Source organism: Anolis sagrei, chromosome 2 (genome assembly GCF_037176765.1).
Source record: "Anolis sagrei isolate rAnoSag1 chromosome 2, rAnoSag1.mat, whole genome shotgun sequence".
NCBI classification, from domain to species: domain Eukaryota; kingdom Metazoa; phylum Chordata; class Lepidosauria; order Squamata; family Dactyloidae; genus Anolis; species Anolis sagrei.
Genome location: NC_090022.1, coordinates 185525092 through 185545912, shown reverse-complemented (window position 1 = coordinate 185545912; position 20821 = coordinate 185525092). Strand labels below are relative to the sequence as shown.

The window sequence follows — 20821 nt, the reverse complement described above, 5'->3', positions numbered from 1 at the left end:
TAAACAACAACAAATAATGGGATTCAAGGCAGTATATGTTGTTTATTTGTTCAGTCACTTCAATACTCATTACTAAAAATGAGTACAGATTTAAAAACATGACTAAAAATATAAACATAAATGTTAAAAAAGATCCTTAGACTACATTGAAAAGGGATTTAGAAAAGGCCCAGTACTTCCAGCCCTATCAGTGCAGGAATTGATATCTAGCCTCTTCTGAGAGGTGGCCAACTTTTGCTTAAAAAACTACTAAAAAGGGTAGAGACCAAACATTTTTACCGTTATCCAGTCATTATCAAGTCATATCATTACCCAGTCATTAAGAAGTCTGGGACTTTGAAATGTCCATGGTCTAATGAACCACCACTACACATATAATTGTTTTTTACATTGAAAAAAATTACATGTGGCAGGAGTAGAGAATATTTGCCTCTCTAAATGTTTTGGCCTTAAACTCCCACTGGTCCCAGCCAGCATGACTTTTGGGAAGGGTTAATAGGAACTGATGTCTGAGACATCTAGATCAGAGATGTTTGGGGCTGCCTAGTGCTTATTTGGAGACATTGTTGTGTGCCTTCAAGTTCTTTCTGACTTCTGCCTTTGTTTTCCTCTGAGGCTGGCAGTGGGATCCTGGAGATACAAATCAGTTAAAATCTCATTTCTTTACCAAAATTACATATCTGCTTTTTGTAAATTGCGCTGTCCCTTCTTCCCTGTTGCCCCATTTCAGATGCCTACAGAATAGGTTGGAGGCAGTTCATCTCAATCAACTGAGAGGCTTTGGTGCACAAGTCAGAGTTTGAAAAGAGCAGAGAATCCCTTGATACTAAAAAGCAATGTAACTTACTAATTTAGAATGTTCTGAATGCAGTGTTTGGGAGTTTGCATCACATGATAAGCCAAGCCATCCATAAGCCTTGTAGTTGGAAGATCTTCCTTGGTTTAGTTGGAAGTGATGCTTGGTTTAGTTGGAAGTGATACGTTTCAGGAAAAGTATGTCAGACTAATGTCTTTCAATGAAAGGAGAATTGGGTTGCTATCTTTTCTGCTCCCCGGGACCTGTTAAATTGTTAATCATTTAAATTTTCTTTTAAATTTCATTGACTTCCTTTTTCTAGTTATGTATCATTATTTGATACAAAGTAATCACTTTGTACTTCTTTAGTAAGTTTGTTGCTAATACATTGCTGGTCACATGGATAAAATTTTTTCCAACTTCTTCCTCTATTTCCTCCCTGCTTGATTTTTTTCTTCCTCTTCCTCCCTCCCTCTTTCTCTCTGCATCGTTGGATCACATTCTTTGAGGTGTTTGGGAAGGTTGGAGCTATACATTTGGAGTTAAAAGATTCATGCTTGCATTCTGTTGTTGAGTGATTTTGGATATCCTGGCTTAGAAATTTCTGCAGCTTTGATTTGTTGTGGGGCCCTCAAAGACACCCCCCCCCCAAAAAAAAGAATAAACACAGATAAAAATGCATTTCTTTAGAGAAAAGAAATTTCATTTAAGCAACTTGAGATGTGGTTTGTTGGTCAGACCACACCTGGAATACTGTGTCCAATTCTGGGCACCTCAGTTTAAGGGAAATGTTGACAAACTGGAATGTGTCCAGAAGAGGGCGACTAAAATGATCAAGGGTCTGGAGAACAAGCCCTATGAGGAGTGGCTTAAAGAGGTGGGCATGTTTAGCCTGCAGAAGAGAAGGCTGGGAGGAGACATGATGAGGGCCATGTATAAATACGGGAGGGGAAGTCATAGGGAGGAGGGAGCAGGCTTGTTTTCTGCTGCCCTGGAGACTAGGGTGCAGAGCAATGACTTCAAACTACAGGAAAGGAGATTCCACCTGAACATGAGGAAGAGCTTCCTAACTGTGAGAGTTGTTCAGCAGTGGGACTCACTGTCCCGGAGTGTGGTGGAGGCTCTTTCTGTATCCAGTCAGGTCTGACTCTGGGAGTTGGTGCTCATCTCCATTTCTAAGCCAAAGAGCCGGCGTTGTCCGTAGACACCTCCAAGGTAATGTGGCCAGCATGACTGCATGGAGTGCCGTTACCTTTCCGCCAGAGCAGTTGCCTATTGATCTAATCACATTTGCATGTTTTCGAACTGCTAGGTTGGCAGAAGCTGGGGCTGACAGTGGGAGCTCACACCACTCCCTGGATTCGAACCTGTGGCCTTTCAGTGAAAAACTGCATATATTTAAAACTTAAGGGAACAACTCTCTATAAATGTTTTAGCTCTCTAGTCTGACTGGAGAGAGTTAACCATGGAGCCATGCCAGATGATATCCTTATTTCTAGAAAAAACATTTTAATCAAATCTGTGAATGATCAAATCCACAAAAGTTAAAAACACAAATGTGGAGGAATTACTTTATAAATAAATGATGGTAATAACAACAATAGTTGTTATTTCTGTTCTAAGTCATTCAAGTGGATTAGAACTGTCACTTCACATGTTAGTGCACATTATTTTTCCTACTAAACATCCCACTGATGAAAACATATGAAGGGTGTTTGTTATTCCTTAACACACAGGCAAGAATGCCTTTTCTATTAGTTATACGTACAACAACATGGGCCAAGTTTGCCATCAGTCTCCGTTAACAGCATGATCATTAACCTATCATTTTTTCTCTCCCCCTTCTTCTGGGTAATTGTCTGGAAATCAAATTTCTTGTTAGCAGTTTGGTAATTCCACATTGTTAATTCCTAGGGCAGTAGCTGTAAAATAAGCAGTGCTGCATGCTCAGTCTGCTGCAACACTACAAATGAAAGAGAAATTACTTTAAATTAGTCAGTGAATGTAATAGTATTCCCACACAGGGCCAACAGTCAGTAAATCATCATAAGACTGGATTTTTTTTGTGGATTTTTGGCAAGTGCTTAATAAAGGGAGTTGATAAACATTGTGTTTTCTCCTTTCTTTGCCTCCCAATTGTTATCTAGGCAGAGTTCTCTACCTGAGTTCCTGAGAGATTTAGGTAGTTTGGAAGCCTCTGCATTCTCATGGGGCTGTATTGTGGTGTTCACCTGACTTGTCACTTGCAGTTACAGTTGGATTTGCATTGTATGCCATGCTAGGGTGCTACAGAGCCAGACATTGCAATCGCTGTTGCTTCTGAATTTCATCTATACCAAAATTTCTAGGCCAATTGGATGGTTCCTGTTGAAGTAAAACTTCTTTCAATTGAAATATCAGGCTAAAGACTAGCAATGGCTACTGCACACATTCAGTACTTGTGGGGAGAGAGTAAATTTTATTATTTTTTTCCTGACGGTTTTTGGGGGGTCTCCATGCCGATGATAAGCAGTTATGGGATTTTAAAGATGCAACCAAGTTTCAGAGATGTTGTAAACGTTTGCATATGTTTCTCTGCACATTCTGAGTTGACTTTCATGTTTTAAAACATGGTTGGGGATGAAGTGGGAATGAAAGTTATGTGGTCAGCTCTTCTGTCATCACCAACTTTTCCAACCCAAATTAATTGAAGTTCTGCAGAATCAATCATGTGCTTTATTTAGTTTTTAGGGTCGCTTAACCCAATGTTCAAGCTTTTTTCTTTTTTCTTTTTGTTTTTCTTTTCCCTCTGAATCAAGGGCACCAACATTAGAAAGATCGCATGTACTGTAGCTGTGAAGTCCATATAATAAAGCAAATTGCTAAGCACTGTGTTTTCCTCTTTCTCTTCTTCTGAGTTGTTGTTATAGGGTCTGGATTTTCCAAGTTAGCTCTGAAGACTTCTCAAATGCACATCACCACATTCTCTTAGGGCTGTCCTGTTAGACACTGAGAACAGTGGACCCTTTCCCACACATTACTCACTTAAACAATCCCTCGTTGCTTCTTTAAAGGTGTTTAGAGTGGCTTGTAGGTCTTCTTCTGAATGTCATCAGCATATTGTAGTTCTGTAACAGGTGTTGTTGTGACCTTGGTTTTGGCTTTCAGTCTGCTGCAGTTAAATAACTTGCCATCTGTCTGATAGATGATTTCCACTCTGTTGGGAAATTTCCCACCAACAAAATGGAGTATCATAACAATGAAGAAGGAAAATAAAGTTGAGGCAATAACACATCCCTGTTTGACTCCTGATTCCACCTTAAATGGGTCACTTTGGGAGCCATTGCTGTCCAAAACTGTTGCCATCATGTCGTCTTGGAGGAGCCGCATGATGTTCACATGTTTGTCAGGACATCTGATTTCTTGGGGGGATGGTCCAGAGAGTACTGCAATGCTCTTCAGAAAAGGGGTTTTTCCCGACGCACAGCAAGTGCCCAAAACCCCTTCTCTGAAGAGCATCTCATCTAGTTGCTATCCCTAAGCAAATGCTAACCAAATATCACTGTCAAATTATAGTCAGTCCCCAAGTTACAAACATCCCACTTACAAAAAAGTCACAGTTAGGAATGGGAGTGAGACAAAAGGAAATTAGAGAAATCTATGCTTGAAAGGGAATTTCACTCCTGAGAGAGTTGTCATGGGGAAAAGGTACCTCAATTGAAGCATTACCACCAATCCTCCTTTTCACAAAAAGCCACATTTATCAAAATTCAGAAAGTATGAAATATTTTGAACAGGGGCACAGTCAGCAAGACAAACACCACAGAGGTGTTAACCCATCCCCTATGCTCCCCTATGCTCGATAGATAGATAGATAGATAGATAGATAGATAGATAGATAGGCTGGAGTTACACTAAAGAAATGTACCTGTTCTGATTTTCATATACATTCAACTTAAGAACAAGCCAACAGAATCTATCTTGTTTGTAATTTGGGGGCTTCCTGTACTGTGATGTATACAAGGACACAACCTGTCAACGTATAAACCTGCTTCTTCTCCTTGTGAGCACAGAGATCAAGGAAAAATTCAATGTTGATTTGAAACAAATGGTTGCATTTCATGATTTAAAGTGGTGTTCAGATGACCTTAATCAAGATTGGAAGGTGGACACCTTTCTTCTTCACTAGTCATGATTAAAACCATCCCTACACCAATTACTGTTTATATCAGGACGTGAGGTCTGAGTAGCTTTCCTCCTGATATAGATAGCAAATAATGCTAAAAGGAGTAACCTGTATTGACCTCCATCCCTGCTGTCCTTGTCTTCAGGTGTCATCTCTAACAGTGTATTGTGCTGAAGATGTCTAACAGCAACACAACACAAGAGACACTGGAAATAATGAAAGAGTCAGAAAAGAAGCTGGTCGAGGAATCTGTGATCAAAAACAAGTTTGTATCCAGGTCACTAAGCAAAGAAGAACTTGAGAAGGACGGGGAGGAGAGTAGCCCACGGCAGGAATCTCAGGTAACTAGAAGAAGATCTGTCACAAATTTAGTCTTGGCCATTAGGGCCACCTCTGCCTCATATGACAGGTAGAAGATCTTAGACTCTGTTCAGGGAGAAGTTTAATTCAAGTGCTGTTTTTAATTTACTTAATTAGATATTCTAACTCTAGCACCCTCGACCGCTCTCTGAAACAATTCACCTTATTCTCCCTTGATGCCTCTCATAGCTGTAACTTTCTCTTAGAACATCACAGTGGTGCTCTATCTCTTCTCTTTTTAATCCTTCCTCAGAGCCCAGTATGCCTTCAGCCTAATCCTATTATCCCCATCCATAGCTCAGATGGAGTCTAAGCATAGCGTTTGTTCACACATTTGTCCTTGGGCTACCTTTTCCTCTTCTATTCTTCCCCTCTCTTGTGTCCCAGTGGTGTTAAAATGTGAATCTCAAATTCCTTGGGGCAGAGGTTTCTCTGTTTTTGTATGAAATCTGCCATGTTCATAGAACTAACAGTAATATCTAAACAGTTGTATACACTGTTATGTTTCTCTGAGTCACCTGCCCATCCTCTTGAGTATAGTATGAAGCTGGTAATGTTTGAAAAAGTATCTGCTTCAGATATATTTGTGCTGCTATTTGACTTTATAGCAATATGTGCTGGGTTCTTCAAGAAAATCTCTTCTTTGTCTCATGCATAATTACAGTGCATCCAGAGCACCCTATCTCTTTTTTCTTTTAATACATCATATTGAATTGAATGCAAGTTAAACCTAGTTCAAGGAGCATAGATTTGCCAGTTAAGTATGTCTGGTTGCTTGATCACTTAAGCTCATCCAAAGTGTAAACACAAACAAACGTAATTCAGCAACAGCCTTTAGCCATTTTGTAATGTGTTTTTTTTAAAAAAGTTTTATTCATATTCCTACAAAGGTGTAGTGTTTAGGCAAGTCTCTGTCCAAACAATATTGTGATCTAGATAAATAGTAGAAAGAGATAATAACTTGAGGGGAGAGACAAAATAGATATTGGTATACAAAGGACCAGTGTGAACAAATATTGTTTGATATACAGGGTTAGTCAAAATGAATAGGCCAATAAGAAATTTAATTGTATGTATGTTTGGCCTATTCATTTTGACTAACCCTGTATATAGGCTACACTTTGGAATAATAACTCAGCAGAAGCATGACAGAAAATGTGGGTTGAAAGATGGAATTAAAGAAAGGAGAGAGGATGATAACACTGTTTAAAGAATTCAGTTTTAGGTATAGGTTCAAATCCTTGGAATCTGATGGTCCAACTGGATTTCCCCACTTCATGAATATTGCATCTTGTTTACTGTGTTTAGACATTTGTGGTAGTTCCCTGCCTCGGATTTGGTTTTGCCCTAAATGTATGTAAAAGCAGCCTGTTTTTATTAGACTCTCGCAAGATAAATTATGCCATGGAAATGATGGCAGCATGATTTAGTGACGTGAAGTGGAGCTATTAATACCAGCCCCTGTGGCTATCATTATCATTATCCTATTAGGACTTAGACATAGACATAGAATTTCACCAACCATAGCATTTGGAACTTCTCTAGGGACAAGTAGCAAAGTACTTGGAGGAAGCAATCACATGATAAAAAGTCCTTTCCATGAGCCTTCACCTCTCAGCATTCCCCCAACCATCACCTGTACCTATTCTGTCCCTTTACAGCTAGAAGTGGCAAAATAGTAGTGCAGTTAACTGGATGTTTGGGATGCATGTTTCACAACAGGCATTTGAATAATGCACTTTGATTTTTTTTCTAGCATGTATCTTAACACTGCGTAGTATGCACAAAGTAGCTTTTCCATCTCCCCTCCTACCCTTTTATTTTTGCAGAGGCGAATATCCAATCATGGGCATGCTAGAAAAAGAGCCAAGGTAAGAGACTCTCTATTCTCTTCTCCTTGGGTATATATCATACGACGCTCCAGATGTGGGACATCAAAAGGAGCTTTTATGAGTATGATCCCCATCACCTTTGGCATTGAGCCCCCCCTCCCCCCCAATATTTTCCTTGCTGTCAGCACTCCGACTTGGACTTGTTTGTTTCCTATTTCCAAACCCCTTTGCTGTAATTTACTTTTTGTATGACTTAAAGGCCCCACATGCTAAAATGATTATGTGCCCTCTGAATAATGAAAACATGGCACATCTAGATGACAAGAGGATGGAGGGCAGGGTGAGACCACTTGTCTTTCTGTCCGCCTTATAGCTAGGAAACTGCCCCCTTTGGGGGACTAGCTGGCACAAGAGACATTGGCAGTGAGACCAGGGATATATTATTATTATTATTATTATTATTATTATTATTATTATTATTATTATAACTTTATTTGTACCCCGCTAGCATCTCCCAAGGGATTTGATGCGGCTTACAACAGGCCGGAGCCCAACACAATACAACAATACAATACATAGCAAATAAAACAGTTAAAGCAGAAAACAACAGCAATAGCAATACAACAGGACATTATTAATAACTGAGCCGGCCGGAGTAGGGTACAGGATTAAAAAGTGCTGAAGTGTCGGAGGGATATGGGATTAAAATATAAGTGCAGTGTGCGGTGAGGGTGATCTTGACTCTACTAAAGTGCTTCTGGGCTTTGGTAGTGGGGTTCCTAATCTGAGAAGGCACGTTGAAACAGCCAGGTTTTCAGGTTCTTTCTGAAAACCGCCAAGGTAGGGGCCTGTCTGAGATCTTTCGGGAGGGCATTCCAGAGGCGAGGGGCCACCACAGAGAAGGCCCTGTCCCGCATCCCCACCAAACGGGCCTGCGACGCGGGCGGGATCACGAGCAGGGCCTCTCCTGATGACCGGAGTGAACGTGTGGGTTCGTAGACTGTGATGCGGTCACGAAGGTAGGGTGGTCCCAAACCGTTCAGGGCTTTGTAGGTAAGCACCTGCACCTTAAATTGGGCTCGGAAAATAAACGGCAGCCAGTGGAGCTCCTTAAACAGAACGGTTGACCTCTCTCTGTAATGGGCCCCCGTTAACATCCTGGCTGCTGCCCGTTGGACCAATTGGAATTTCCAAGCCGTTTTCAAGGGCAGCCCCACGTAGAGCGCATTGCAGTAATCCAGTCTAGAGGTGACTAAGGCATGGACCACCCCGGCCAGATCAGCCTTAGCGAGAGATTCACCTAACTCAGTATTATTGACAAGTGGAAGTGTTTCCTGTCCTGTTTGGAGATCCAGGCATTGAATCTTGGGACTTTCCATTGTGCTTTTTTCAGAAGCAATGCCAAGAAATTTATATTTGGGCCATATCTCATCTTTCTTCTCACTGATGTAATAAATCTGTGCCTGGGCAGTAGTACTTTCAGCATACATATGGGGTACACATAATTCAGTGCCCCACTTATGCAAAAAAATTAAAAGCTTATAAGAGAAACATTGCATGTTGTGAAGACAACGGAGCTACAATCTGTTTCTCTGGCACACTTGATTGGTATGTTTAGGGATTATTGTTGGTTTTTGTGTGTGTGTGTGAAGGAGCATCCATTTAGGAGATTCCCATACCGGCAGTTCAGAATGAAGTATTCCAGATACTGTTTTACTATTTGATCAAGAGCTCTGTTTTAGGAAGAGAAACAAATTTTTAGTATTTCTGACTTTTCCTTTGTTAAAATACAATTTTTATTCAGATCCATCAGGACTTTGATTTTAAGCTATTGCTACCTATTCTAAGGTTTTGAGATTACTCTATATTGGCTCCCTTATATATGTGTCCTATATATTTTTCACATCCCACTCTTAACAGTGGAAAAAAACATCCTAGTTGTGGTTCCTAAATCCTGTTCCAGCATGTTTGTGTTTTTCCATGTTAAAAATTTGTGTGTTTATTCTCAGCCTCCTCCTCTTTTTCCCAGAAACAAATCTACATACATGCATAACATCCAAAAATCCTTTCTCCAAAAAGTCCTTTATTTATTCTTAAAATAGTACAACTAGGAAATCACTTAGAATAGCTGTCTTTGTCAGAGATGCAGGTAAAGCACCAGCTGTGGTGTGACAGGCTTTTAATTAAGACAGGAAGAAGGTAAGCATTCAGGGCTCCACTTAACCAGGGGTGGTTTATCAGTCAGCATTTTTCTTAATGGCTTCGTGTGCTTCAAGGGAGCCAAGTCATTGTTTTGACCTGTAAGGCAATGTGTTAGCAGAGGCTAAGTGGTGTGCTGGATTACTGCACTAGCCTTCCACTTCTAATGGTGACATGCCTAAATCCTATCTAGGGTATTAAAAGGAAGAATTTATTTTAGCTGTATGTCTGCAAGTCATTGGTGCTATCTGCTAAATGTTATATTACCAATGGAGCAAAGGAATTTGTGTTTCTAATTATTGTGCTGACAATAATCAATTAGTGCTGATGCAGTTAGCACTAATTGACTAGCAGCTCAGTGATGTGTCAAAGGGAGTTCTAGCCACCTGAACATTATCACAAAAGCTTTTTGTCTTTTCAGTCCAATTCAAAGCTGAAGTTAGTCCGGAGTCTGGCTGTATGTGAAGAATCTTCTAGCCCCTTTGTGGATGGGCCATTGGAAACCCAGGTAAGACAAAATTGCAACTTCACTGCTTTTCCATTTAGGTGGAGAGAACACTATCAGTGAATTTTTCTGGATAAGATCATGGTCACAAATTCAGCTTCAGCAAAGCTTACTTGTACCTGCAGTTTCAAAAGGAAAAATAGTAACCATGTCATATTGATATGACTTTAGTTGTGAATTGATGGCAGCTAGTTTTAATTACAGATGGTATGCGTTTTTAAAATTGTGTCATCTTACTTTTATGTGTGTTGATGGTGGTTGTTTTTATAATTTTATGTGATATTGTTTTATACTCATATGCTGTTTATATTATGCTGCACTTTGGAGTGCCCTTGTAAGCCACCCTGAGTCCCTTTTGGGAGTTGGCTGCAGGATATAAATAAAGTTGATGATGGTGATGATGATTTTATGCTGTTATGTGCCTTTATTTCTGACATATGGTAACCCCAAGGCAAAGATATCATGGGGTTTTCTTGGCAAGATTTGTCCAAAGGAGTCAACATGAAATTCCTTTCCAGATCCAAATATATTGATCCAGCAGATGGATGCTCCCCACTTCAGTTGATTGTGAAGCATCAGCTACGAATTTTTTTCTTATCACTAGGATATCATACAGTCCTACTTTGAGTCCGAGAGAGTGCGGCTTGGCCAAGGTCACCCAGTGGGTTCCCAGGACTGAACAGGGATTCAAACCATTGCGCCCTTCCAGATAGGCCCTATATCGCAAGTTCTGATCCCAAGTTTTCTGCTTTAGACTGGATTGTATGAGTCCGCACTGCGAGATAATCTGAGATTAACAGAAAACCTGGGATGAGATCCTGGGATATAGGGCCTGTCTGGAAGGACCCCTTGTGTCCAGAATCATAGTCCAACACACAGACCACTACACTATACTGGCTGCCAATATGAGTGTGCTAAAGCTATAATAGGGTTCCAGTTGCTATTTTATAATCTATAAGTCTACTTTCTCTGGCTCCTTATTCTATGAGCTTCCTTTGAATTATCATGTGTGCTACCTGATTATACTGAGTAGAATGCCAGACAAGGATTTCAGAATAAGGTAGCCCTTGATATGTTCATGCTACCATATTAGACCTCCTCTAGAATACTATAGGGGAAGATAGGATTTCAACTTCTCCAGTAAACCATATCCATAGCATGCACTGGTACAGGAAAGCCACATAGTTCAGATTGCAGTAGGCAGCAATGAAAGGAAAGAAGGAGAAAAAGTACTTTGATTCTGTAGAGCAGGGGTCCTCAAACTTTTTAAATAGAGGGCCAGGTCACAGTTCTTCAAACTATTAGTTTGAGGACCCTGCTATAGAGCATTGCTCAGTCCAAACAATACAAATCACTGAAATGAGTGAGACATGTCACATGATATGTGGAAATGAGAAAATTCACATCGTTGTACCTTATTCAAGTTGGGACAGATTTCCTTACACCTTTTCAAAGCATGGTCAGCTATTGGTTTATTCCAGTTAAATGCAATTTAAGGAAAACCTATTGTTCTCTTTCTTGAAAGTGCTACAGATTTTGGATTTCAAGAGGGATAGGGAAGAAATGGACTAAAAGTCCTTTCAGCTTGGACTCCAGTCCATTTTTCATCAAACTGTTTAATCTATTGTATGATAGTCAGGGAAAAGATTCAGAGCATAAATAGATGAAACTCTGGGTAAACCACAAAAGCAAGCAACCACACATTGCAGTGGGAGCACTCTCCTGGAGTCATTTGCCAAACTGAGCCAACATGAAATTTCTTTCCAGATCCAAATATATTGATCCACCAGATACATTCTCCCCACTTCAGTTGATTGTGAAGCATCAGCTACGCCTTTTTTTTCTTATCACTAGGATATCATACAGTTGCATATCAATTGCCCTCCTGACAAGAAAGATGAGAAGTCTGCAAAAGATGGTCCTGAAAAAGAAGATAAAGAGAAAAATAAAGAGAAGGCCCCCAAGAAAATGTTGTCTAGAGGTAAGACCATTTCAGGCTCCTGTTAATTATTTTCTTTCCATTATCCATAAACAGACAATATGCATCTGCTCTTCTTATGGGTTAGTTATCCTTTTAATACAAGTTTTCTAGCCATCACTAGAGATTCATATAGTATACTACACAACTTTAAATTTTATTTCACTTAAGAAGGAGCAACAGCAACAATTTTGTACCAGAAATATTTTTTGTAGAGGTAAAAGTTCATGAGACTTCAGCACCCATTTCCATAATGTACTTTTAACAATATGAATATGCATATAAATGATTAAGATGTATCTACAAAATTTTATTGTCTGTCTGAATAGAATTATTTTAATAAAATCCCCCCAAAACCATAAAAGAGAATATAGATTTTGGCTTTAAAGAGATGATGCATGCCGTATTATGTTTGCAGACCTCTTAACATGCATGGGAAGTAGGCAGAATGTCTGATCAAGATAAGCACAGAGTGGTGTTCTGTTGTTTGTAGCCAAACACATGTTGAATAAGTGGCTGCAATAGGTTAAATAGTTGCACATATAGTTTGTATGTGCGCTATGCATTGAGTTGATGTACCATCTCTCACTTGAGTACAGAATCTTATTGGATGATTTTATGCTCTGTTCACTTAGAAAAACAAAGATAAAACTATATGATTAAATAAAGTGGGGAAAATGTTCACACAACAGTAATGCAGAAGAAAGATGTTTGGGGTTGTTGTCATTTCAGATGCCTTGGGTGAATTTTAAGAGTTGTTTTGGACAGGAACTAAAGACCCACCCTCCAGTGACTGGGAAGTTACTATGCTTTTCAGTGATCAGGCACTTTCTTTGACTGTAGGCCATCAACTGGAAATGCCGCAGTTTCTGGCCATTCTAGTTGAGAGGCTCTACTAAATGGGGAAAGACCTCTGCCTGAGTTGCTGAAGACCTGCTGTCAGTCAGTGCAGAACATACAGGACATAAAAGACAAATAGTTTGGCTTAGTGTAAGTCATATTCCTGTGTCCCTGTGATAGAATCTGGGCTGGCTGCCTTGTATCAATCACATTCATTTTCCTTATGTCACTTTATATTCTTCCATGGTTCATTCCTCACAACTTCCCTCTATTCTTGTTAGTTCTTTCTTGATAGCCTCATTTGTTAGAACTTTCTGTCATAGCTGAAGCCTTTCCTCATCTGTAGCTCCCAGCAACATTGTTTTACTGGCTACTTTGGGTCCTTGTTCCTGGAGAAAAACAGAGTATTAATAACACTATGTAACACGATTTTTGTTCCTGGGTTATAAGTATTATTTCCTAATTGGGTCTATCATAAAAACATGGGAAAAGGATGAGACATCCTGAAGCACATTTTGCTATAGTTTTTCAATGAATATCTCCTAGTCTCAATCAATTCAACACAGTTTGTGGCAGTCACAAAAACCAAGTTTCTGGAGCATAACAACTAACTTTCAAAGTAAATGCTGTATAATTAAACAGGAAATAACACTTTCAAACCAGGAACAGTTTCCCCCCCCAAATTTTGTTACATAGTGTAATAATAATAATAATGATAATAATTAAATAATAATGATTAAGTAAACTGCTTAAAGTGCAAAAGACAAAGAAGGAATACCGTAAAAACACAGTCCAGAGCAGAAGAGAAAACTGGCAAAAGAAGGCACTCCATGGACAGTTTCTGGCAAAAATTGAGAGCTAAATTGACAAAGAAAAAAGATGGCTGTGGCTCACAAATGGAACTCTGAAAAAGGAGACGAAGGGCCTGATTCTGGCAGCCCAAAAACAAGCCATTCGAACCAATGCCATTAAAGCCAGAATTGAAAAGTCGACAACAGGTCCCAAGTGTAGACTCTGCAAGAAAGCAGATGAAACAATAGATCACATCCTCAGCTGCCTCAAGACGATCGCGCAGACAGACTACAAGCAGAGGCATAACACCGTTGCTCAGATGACTAATTGGAACTTGTGCCACAAATACCATCTGCCCGGAAAAAGTTACAGAGAATGAACATGCCAAACTCCTCTGGAACTTCCGAATTCAAACAGACAGAGTCCTGGAGCACAACACTCCTGATCTCACAATCGTGTTAAAAAACAAAGTATGGATCATCAATGTCGCAGTCCCAGGTGACAGCAGGATTGCAGAGAAACAACTGGAAAAGCTGACACAATATGAGGATTTAAAGATCAAACTGCAAGAACTCTGGCACAAGCCAGTAAAGGTGGTCCCAATGGTGATCAGCACACTGGGTGCAGTGCCTAAAAACCTTGGCCTGCACTTAAGCACAATCAGCACTAACAAAATTACCATCTGCCAGCTGCAGAAGGCCACCTTATGGGATCTGCACGCATTATTCGCCGATACATTACACAGTCCTAGACACTTGGGAAGTGTCTGATGTGTGATCCAATTCAACAGCCAGCAGAGTATCTGCTGTTGTGTTTCTAATAATAATAATAATAATAATAATAATAATAATAATAATGCTGTTTGAATGTGTGCTAGTAAAATATGAGATAGCGCTGCAGTAGCCCTTTCTCCCAGATCCAAAATGCAGATGCATTGGTTGAGAAATGGTCCCCTTGCCTAGATACTGTATAGTTGTATTATGCCACTCTTCTTACAACCCAATCAGTGCTGTTTCGTTTTTATCACAGGCCATCACTTAGTTGAGCTTTCAGTTGCACCTCTTTTGCTTGTTCAATAAACCATTATACCTAGAGATGGAGTCGGAATGCAGTGCCATGTAAGTGACAAAGAAGATAAGCTGCTGCACTGCAAAGTAGAACAGGGGTTGGATTAACATATGATATGACCCTGTTAATGAGTCAGATGATTGGCCTGTCTAACCTGATGGTGCCTGCTCCAATAGGCTGTAACTCTCCAAGGTTTAAAAGCAAACATTTTTCTCTCACTCTGCCATCTATGATTTTTTCTATAATAATGCTGAAATAGAATGGCAGGTATTATCTCTACAAATCATGTGCTCCAGCACTGAGGTTGAGCTGTCTAATAATTTGCAAGGCACAGTTCAGTACTCCACAGGATTTCTATCAGTGTTTGGAAAAGTTATGGCACATTTGTGCACGTCACCTGTTGTAAATGGAAGCTGTAACACTGGGAGTGGGACATTATAAATGCCCTCTGTCTCCATGGTTTACCAATGAGGCATAACAATAAATAATTCTTCAAGAACATGTATTGGTTCCAAACCAATACACAGCTCAAGGACCCAGATTTCCCAACCTTTGTTCATTTATGAGGTCAGGAACAGTAATCTGTAAATTGCTGCAGGATCAGATGTCTAAAAGGAGAATAAGTCTGGGCAGTTTCAGAAGCTCCCTATTCCCTACTCCTGTCTCAGCATGGTCAGCACTGGTAAGAAAGAGATGTTTGTGCATGTTCGGATCCTAGAAACCAATGTATCCCATCTGAGCTCGCTGTGCAGAGGCCTCCGACTGTTTCAAAGGGTTCCCTTCCTGACTGGGCTCCAGGGTCTTTCCAGGTATGGTAGACAGGTCCCTGCACATACTGAGAACAGTACTGTCTTCTCTATAGATCTGCTCAAGAGGACAAAAGGCCAAAGTAAGTTGGGGCTCATGAGGTTAGAAGCCAAGCCCTGGGGAGAGGTTGCTGGGTCTGCTTCCTTTTCCTCCTTTCCTTGCTCCTGAGAAAGCCTTTACCTCAGTTGCAGTCTGTCTATTGCTTCCTTCTGTAGGAATCTTCCAAGGCTGAGACAGATCTAACACCATCTCTATGCTCTGGCTCCGACTGGGTCCTCTCCCTTCAGCTTTTGTCATTTCTTTCGTATGATGCAATACTAGGAAATCACGGTAGTTTTACAGGGTCTTTAACCTTCTATGCCAAAGTTGGCAAACTATACCAAACTAAAAATTCCACAGTTCCAAAGCATTGAGCCATGGCAGTTAAAGTGGTGTCAAACTATATTGATTCTGCAGTGTAGATGCATCCAGTGGAGTCTGGAAGCATGGTAAGTCTTGATACCGCTTCAAAATAACCATTCCCCTAGGCTGTTCTCTTGAGCATAGCAACATCCTCACACATTTGGTCGTAGCCAGCACAGAGCTGGCTTGCCAGTTAGCTGATCTGAGATGATAATCCTGAACTCCCTGTAACCTGTGAAATGTTTACATGTCTGTGGAATGACTCAGTGATCAAAATAAGTAAAGTGAACTTGACACCTACTAACAAGATCAGGATTTGCTTTTCTATCATCCTTGGATAAGCAGTCCAGTAAACAATAGTAAAGTGAAATGCTTGCATTCTGAAAACAAAGGGATTTGTTCCTGGTTGGGAACTTCACTTGACCATGCTAGATGGAGGATTCAGGGAGTTGTAATGAAAAAAAAATGTTCCCAAGCTCTGGGACTTCTTCTGAGTATTCTTTTAGGATACATTGTTGACATTATTTTTGGAATTAGTAGCTATACTGATGCTTAACTTCTGTACAGTTGTATTATTTAAACCATTATGTAAACAATTCAGTATCTGTCTGTCTGTTTTGTAGCACTTTCTTATGTTTCACCCAATAGTATGGAGCCCCCAGTTAAACACTTGTGCTGGCAGGGCTGCTGACCGAAAGGTCACTGGTTTGAATCCGGGAAGCAGGATGAGCTCATGTATGTTAGCTCCAGCTTCCCATGTGGGTACATGAGAGAAGCCTCCCACAGGATGGTAAAATACCCGGGCGTCCCCTGGGTAACGGCCTTTCAGACGGCCAAATATCTCACACCAGAAGCGACTTGCAGTTTTTAAAGTTGCTCCTGACACACACCCCCCCCCTGCAAAAAAAATTTTAAATAGTATTATTTCAAAATCAGTATCATCCTCCTTTTGATTTTCATTTTCATAAGTTCAATATAATATGCAAGCATCTGCCAGTTAAGATTTACTTCCAAAAAATACCTTTAGAAGCTCAAAGACTGAGTGGAAACGCCTTTGTATTTATAGCCAAAGGACAACTAGAGTAAGGGCAACCTGGACCATTCCTGACAAGGAGTTTCAGAGATCTGAAGATGCCACCAGAAATGCCTGTTCCTGTGTTTTTGTCAATCATGACTTTGACAGTGACAGAACAAAGCAGAGTTTCTCTGAAAGATCTTAAAAGTTGGGCAGGCTAATGTTAGTCTTTAATTCTCCTCCATATCTTACCTTTCTAAAGGGAATCTGAAATATATATTTCAAAGCCATTTATCTGTGAAAATATGGACTTTTTCATGTGCTTTGAACAAAAAAAAAACTGCAGTTGTATCAAGAAGCAAAAGCCAGTAGAAACCTTCATTCTGATCTGCATATTAGCTTGAGAATTGTTTATTCAGTAGATTTATATTAGACTTTGCAAATATTTAATTCCTCAGTCATCCGTCATGCATTAAGAAGTGGGTGGAATTCTTTCCGCATATAGGCACAGGTTGGTATTGAATGATAAGAAACCACGAAAGACAATCCTGCCAGATACCTTGATTGCTCAAAGAAACACTTAATTAGCTTCATTTTAAATTCAGTTCTGTATTCAGTTCTACCAAGCATCATTTGCTGTAAACTTCTTTTTAGGATGTCATCCTTCTAGAACTTGTTAGAGACAGGAAATTTATGTTGGGCGAAATGACTTGTGTGCAATTATTTATGCAGTTTCTGACAGAACAAGAACATCCTAGAATGGTAACTTAATTCTCAATCTGTTGCTTATTCTAAGCACAGGGCAAGAATTCTAAAATCTTGAGTGGCCCTTGGTGATCTCAGACTCCCACCATTCCTAGTCAACATCACCACTGTTTGGGCATGTTAGGAAATCATTGCCCAAGAATGTCTGGAAACAAAAGATTGGGACCAAAGTGATAAATGTCTTCGAATGGTCATTTGACCCTTTGTTCCAATTGAACCAATCTAACTCTGCTGGTCGTGCTAGAAGTGACAGGAATTTTACCACTGAGCTTGAGCCCTTGCACATTATATCAGAACCATACTGTTCATATTTGTTTTCACTCTTTGCATGCTGTTCCAGTAAAGAGAATATTGCTTGAGTTCCTACTATCATCTCTTGTAGATTCCAGCCAGGAATACACAGACTCCACTGGAATAGATTTGCATGAATTTTTAGTAAATACACTGAAGAAAAACCCAAGGTAGGTTCACGTACACTTATGTGGTAGATTTTCAACTGGAAAGTAGATTGTGGTCTTTCAAGGTTGCAAGAGCTAAAAGCACGGGGAGTACTAGGATTATGTTGTGAATATGAGGTGGAATTATGGGAACATTGGTGAGTCCCTTGTCTCATGGGGTGAAGGAAGCATTGATGAGCATGATGTGGGGTTCCTATGGGGGACACTCTCAGTTTGTTCGATTTTGCTACTTGCAAATACATAGAGATGTATGATTCTTGGGTCCTGGGGCATAAAATGGGAAATAACATCATCAGCGGGCTCTTTACATGGCCCCTGGGCCATAGCAAGAGCCCATGTCTAAATTCAGCACAGAGCCTATCTGCTAGCTGCAGGAGATCTGATTGTAGAAATATCAATTGCCAAGGCTCGCTGTATTCCAGTATCATTTAGTGGAGTTCAGTAACCACAATATTGAATTCTCTAGAGCAGAGTTTCTCAAATTGTGCTCCTCCATATGTTCAGCTCCCAGAGCTAGTAAGCTGGCTGGGATTTCTGGGAGCTGAAGTCTAAGACACCTGGAGGTGCAGAGTTTGAGAAACACTGGCCCAGAATATTGTGAAAAATCATAATAGCAACTACCATTCTTAGCCACTGACCTTGGATTGGAGTGCGGATGCTTCTAAACCTGCCAATTTAGGATAAACCCCACTGGCAGGTACTTTGCCTTTGAAGGTGTAAATAACCTTCCTAAGCACTGATGTTGGCCATGCGGAAGATAGTCGATGTTTAGAAATTACATGGTTTTCTCTGACTTTACCCCAGGGGCTCTCAAATGCCTAAATTATTACTTTTCAGCTGTTGCACACGTCTTGCCGTGGTCTCCCAATGAGGGTCTAGTTAATATCCACTTAGCTTTACCTCTGAGACTGACAGAGCTTCTTTGTAAATCCTGTAAATGTAAGAAGTTAGAATTAGAATAATTCTAGGATTGTAGCCCAGCAAAGTAGATGTATTCTTGTACTGAGCATAAGACTGGTAAGATAGAAAGTAATGGGTATGAGTTAGTTAAGAATGAGCCGCAATAGCTCAAAAAACTCTCTATAAATGGCCTCCTGATACTCCTGTGTAAATTATTTCCTGTTATTTCTCTAATAAACAATGCCATTGCTGAATGCTAGGCTCTGGCTAAGTTCTGATTTCTGTTTCTCTTTAATAATACAGGCTCTGTGAGAGCCGATGGGGTATTATGCTCCTAGAAGTGTAATCACTGTGCAGAAATGAATCTACCTGAACAAAAAAAAGCTCTCCTTTAAACTCGCTACATCTGTTTTGCAACTGTCAGTGCAGGACAGGTAGTGATGCCTTTATTGTCGAATTATGTTGAGCTTTTAGCTTAATGTTGGGATGGAGGAGGGCACTCCTTTGCAGGTTTTAAAGATCTGTATAGCTATTTATGCCCTGGATGCTTCCTCCTTTCTTTTTTCCTTATTTTCTCTTTAACAGGGATAGGATGATGCTGCTAAAATTAGAACAGGAGATCCTGGAATTTATTAATGATAACAAGTAAGTACTGTGACTTAAAAGATGTCCACTAATTATGTTTCCTTACAGTGAAATGGCTTTGCTCCCAATCAAGCTTCAAATATTAGAATATAAAGACAGATAGATTAGAGCCGCCTTTAGTTTTGTCTAATAGTGCTCTTCCCTAATTGGCTGCCATTTCAAGGTCTTGGGGGAAGAACAAGATAATATGGACAATACACAGTTCCCCATGATTCCTTCTTAGTTCTTCCCTAATCACCTCTACTGTGTTTTCACATATATAATGCTATCATGTGGTTTTATTATGTTATTTATTGCCTTTTAAAGAAGAAATTTTGGCCAATGACATTACTTTTTTGACATTATAATGACTACAGTGTTCATGTGCTGGGGGGATGTACCTTTCCCTCATTATTGGTGCAATGAGTTAAACCCTTGTGCTTGCAGGACTTCTGACTGAAAACTTGGGTTTCGAATCTGGGGAGCAGGGTGAGCTCTCATCTGTAAGCTCCACCTTCTCATGCAGGGAGTTGAGAGAAGCTTCCCACAGGATGGCAGGCGTCCCCTGGACAATGTTCTTGCAGATGGCCAATTATCACACACCAGAAGCGACTTGCATGAAAGTTGCTTCTGTCATGAAAAAAAAAATTATTGGTGGTCATTTATAAAAATGGGAGAGGATCAAATTGTTCTTTTTTTTTTTTAAAGAAGCATTACAAAGGCATAATTTAATGTGTTACCTTTTGTCATGATGTAACAACTAATAGCAATGGATTTTTTTTAAAGTACCATATTTCCGGTGTACTAGACTTTTTAAGCCTAGAAAATCTTATGAAAAGTTGGGGGTCGTCTAGTACGTGGGTATAAATTAAAATAATAATAGTTAAAAGAAAATAATAAAATATTCTTTTATTTGGCACAGCCTGAGGAGGGAGGGAAGAGGGCAGAGAGAGGGCATGGGGAGGAGTGGCAGGCTGCATTGCCACAGAGACTGGCTGGGGGTGATGACCGCTGGGATTTCCCTGCGGTCCCCGCTACTCTCCTCGCTCTCCTTTCAAGGACCTCCTCCTCCCTCACCGCTCACCTCCTCCGAAGGCCACTGGGCTTGCCTAGGCCCAAGAAAATGCCTCCAGACGACAACTTCCAGCAGCCCTGGATTGCGACATGCCTTGGATGTGCTTTTTGAGGCATTCTGGGAGCAGTAGGAGTCAGGGAACTACGGCTCCCAGAATGCCTCAGCGAACATATCCAAGGCATGCTGCAGCCGACGGCGGGCCTAGGCAAGCCCAGTGTCCTTCGGAGGAGGTGAGCGGCA

General features: G+C 40.3%; 1 protein-coding gene across 13 annotated transcripts in view; it reads left to right on the top strand.

The window, feature by feature from the left end:
• The window catches only part of R3HDM2 (R3H domain containing 2), a 173504-nt gene that overhangs the window by 92369 nt on the left and 60314 nt on the right, over positions 1-20821 (top strand). For 12 of the 13 annotated variants that reach the window (XM_060762996.2, XM_060763008.2, XM_060763005.2 and 9 more), the window contains 6 exons: positions 5107-5302; positions 7151-7192; positions 9774-9860; positions 11712-11838; positions 17907-17985; positions 19468-19527. In XM_060762996.2, coding sequence (XP_060618979.2) covers positions 5138-5302; positions 7151-7192; positions 9774-9860; positions 11712-11838; positions 17907-17985; positions 19468-19527 — 560 coding nt within the window. In that variant the 5' untranslated portion in view covers positions 5107-5137. The remainder of the gene's footprint in view (positions 1-5106; positions 5303-7150; positions 7193-9773; positions 9861-11711; positions 11839-17906; positions 17986-19467; positions 19528-20821) is intronic. The other variant, XM_060763001.2, reaches the window with a different exon arrangement.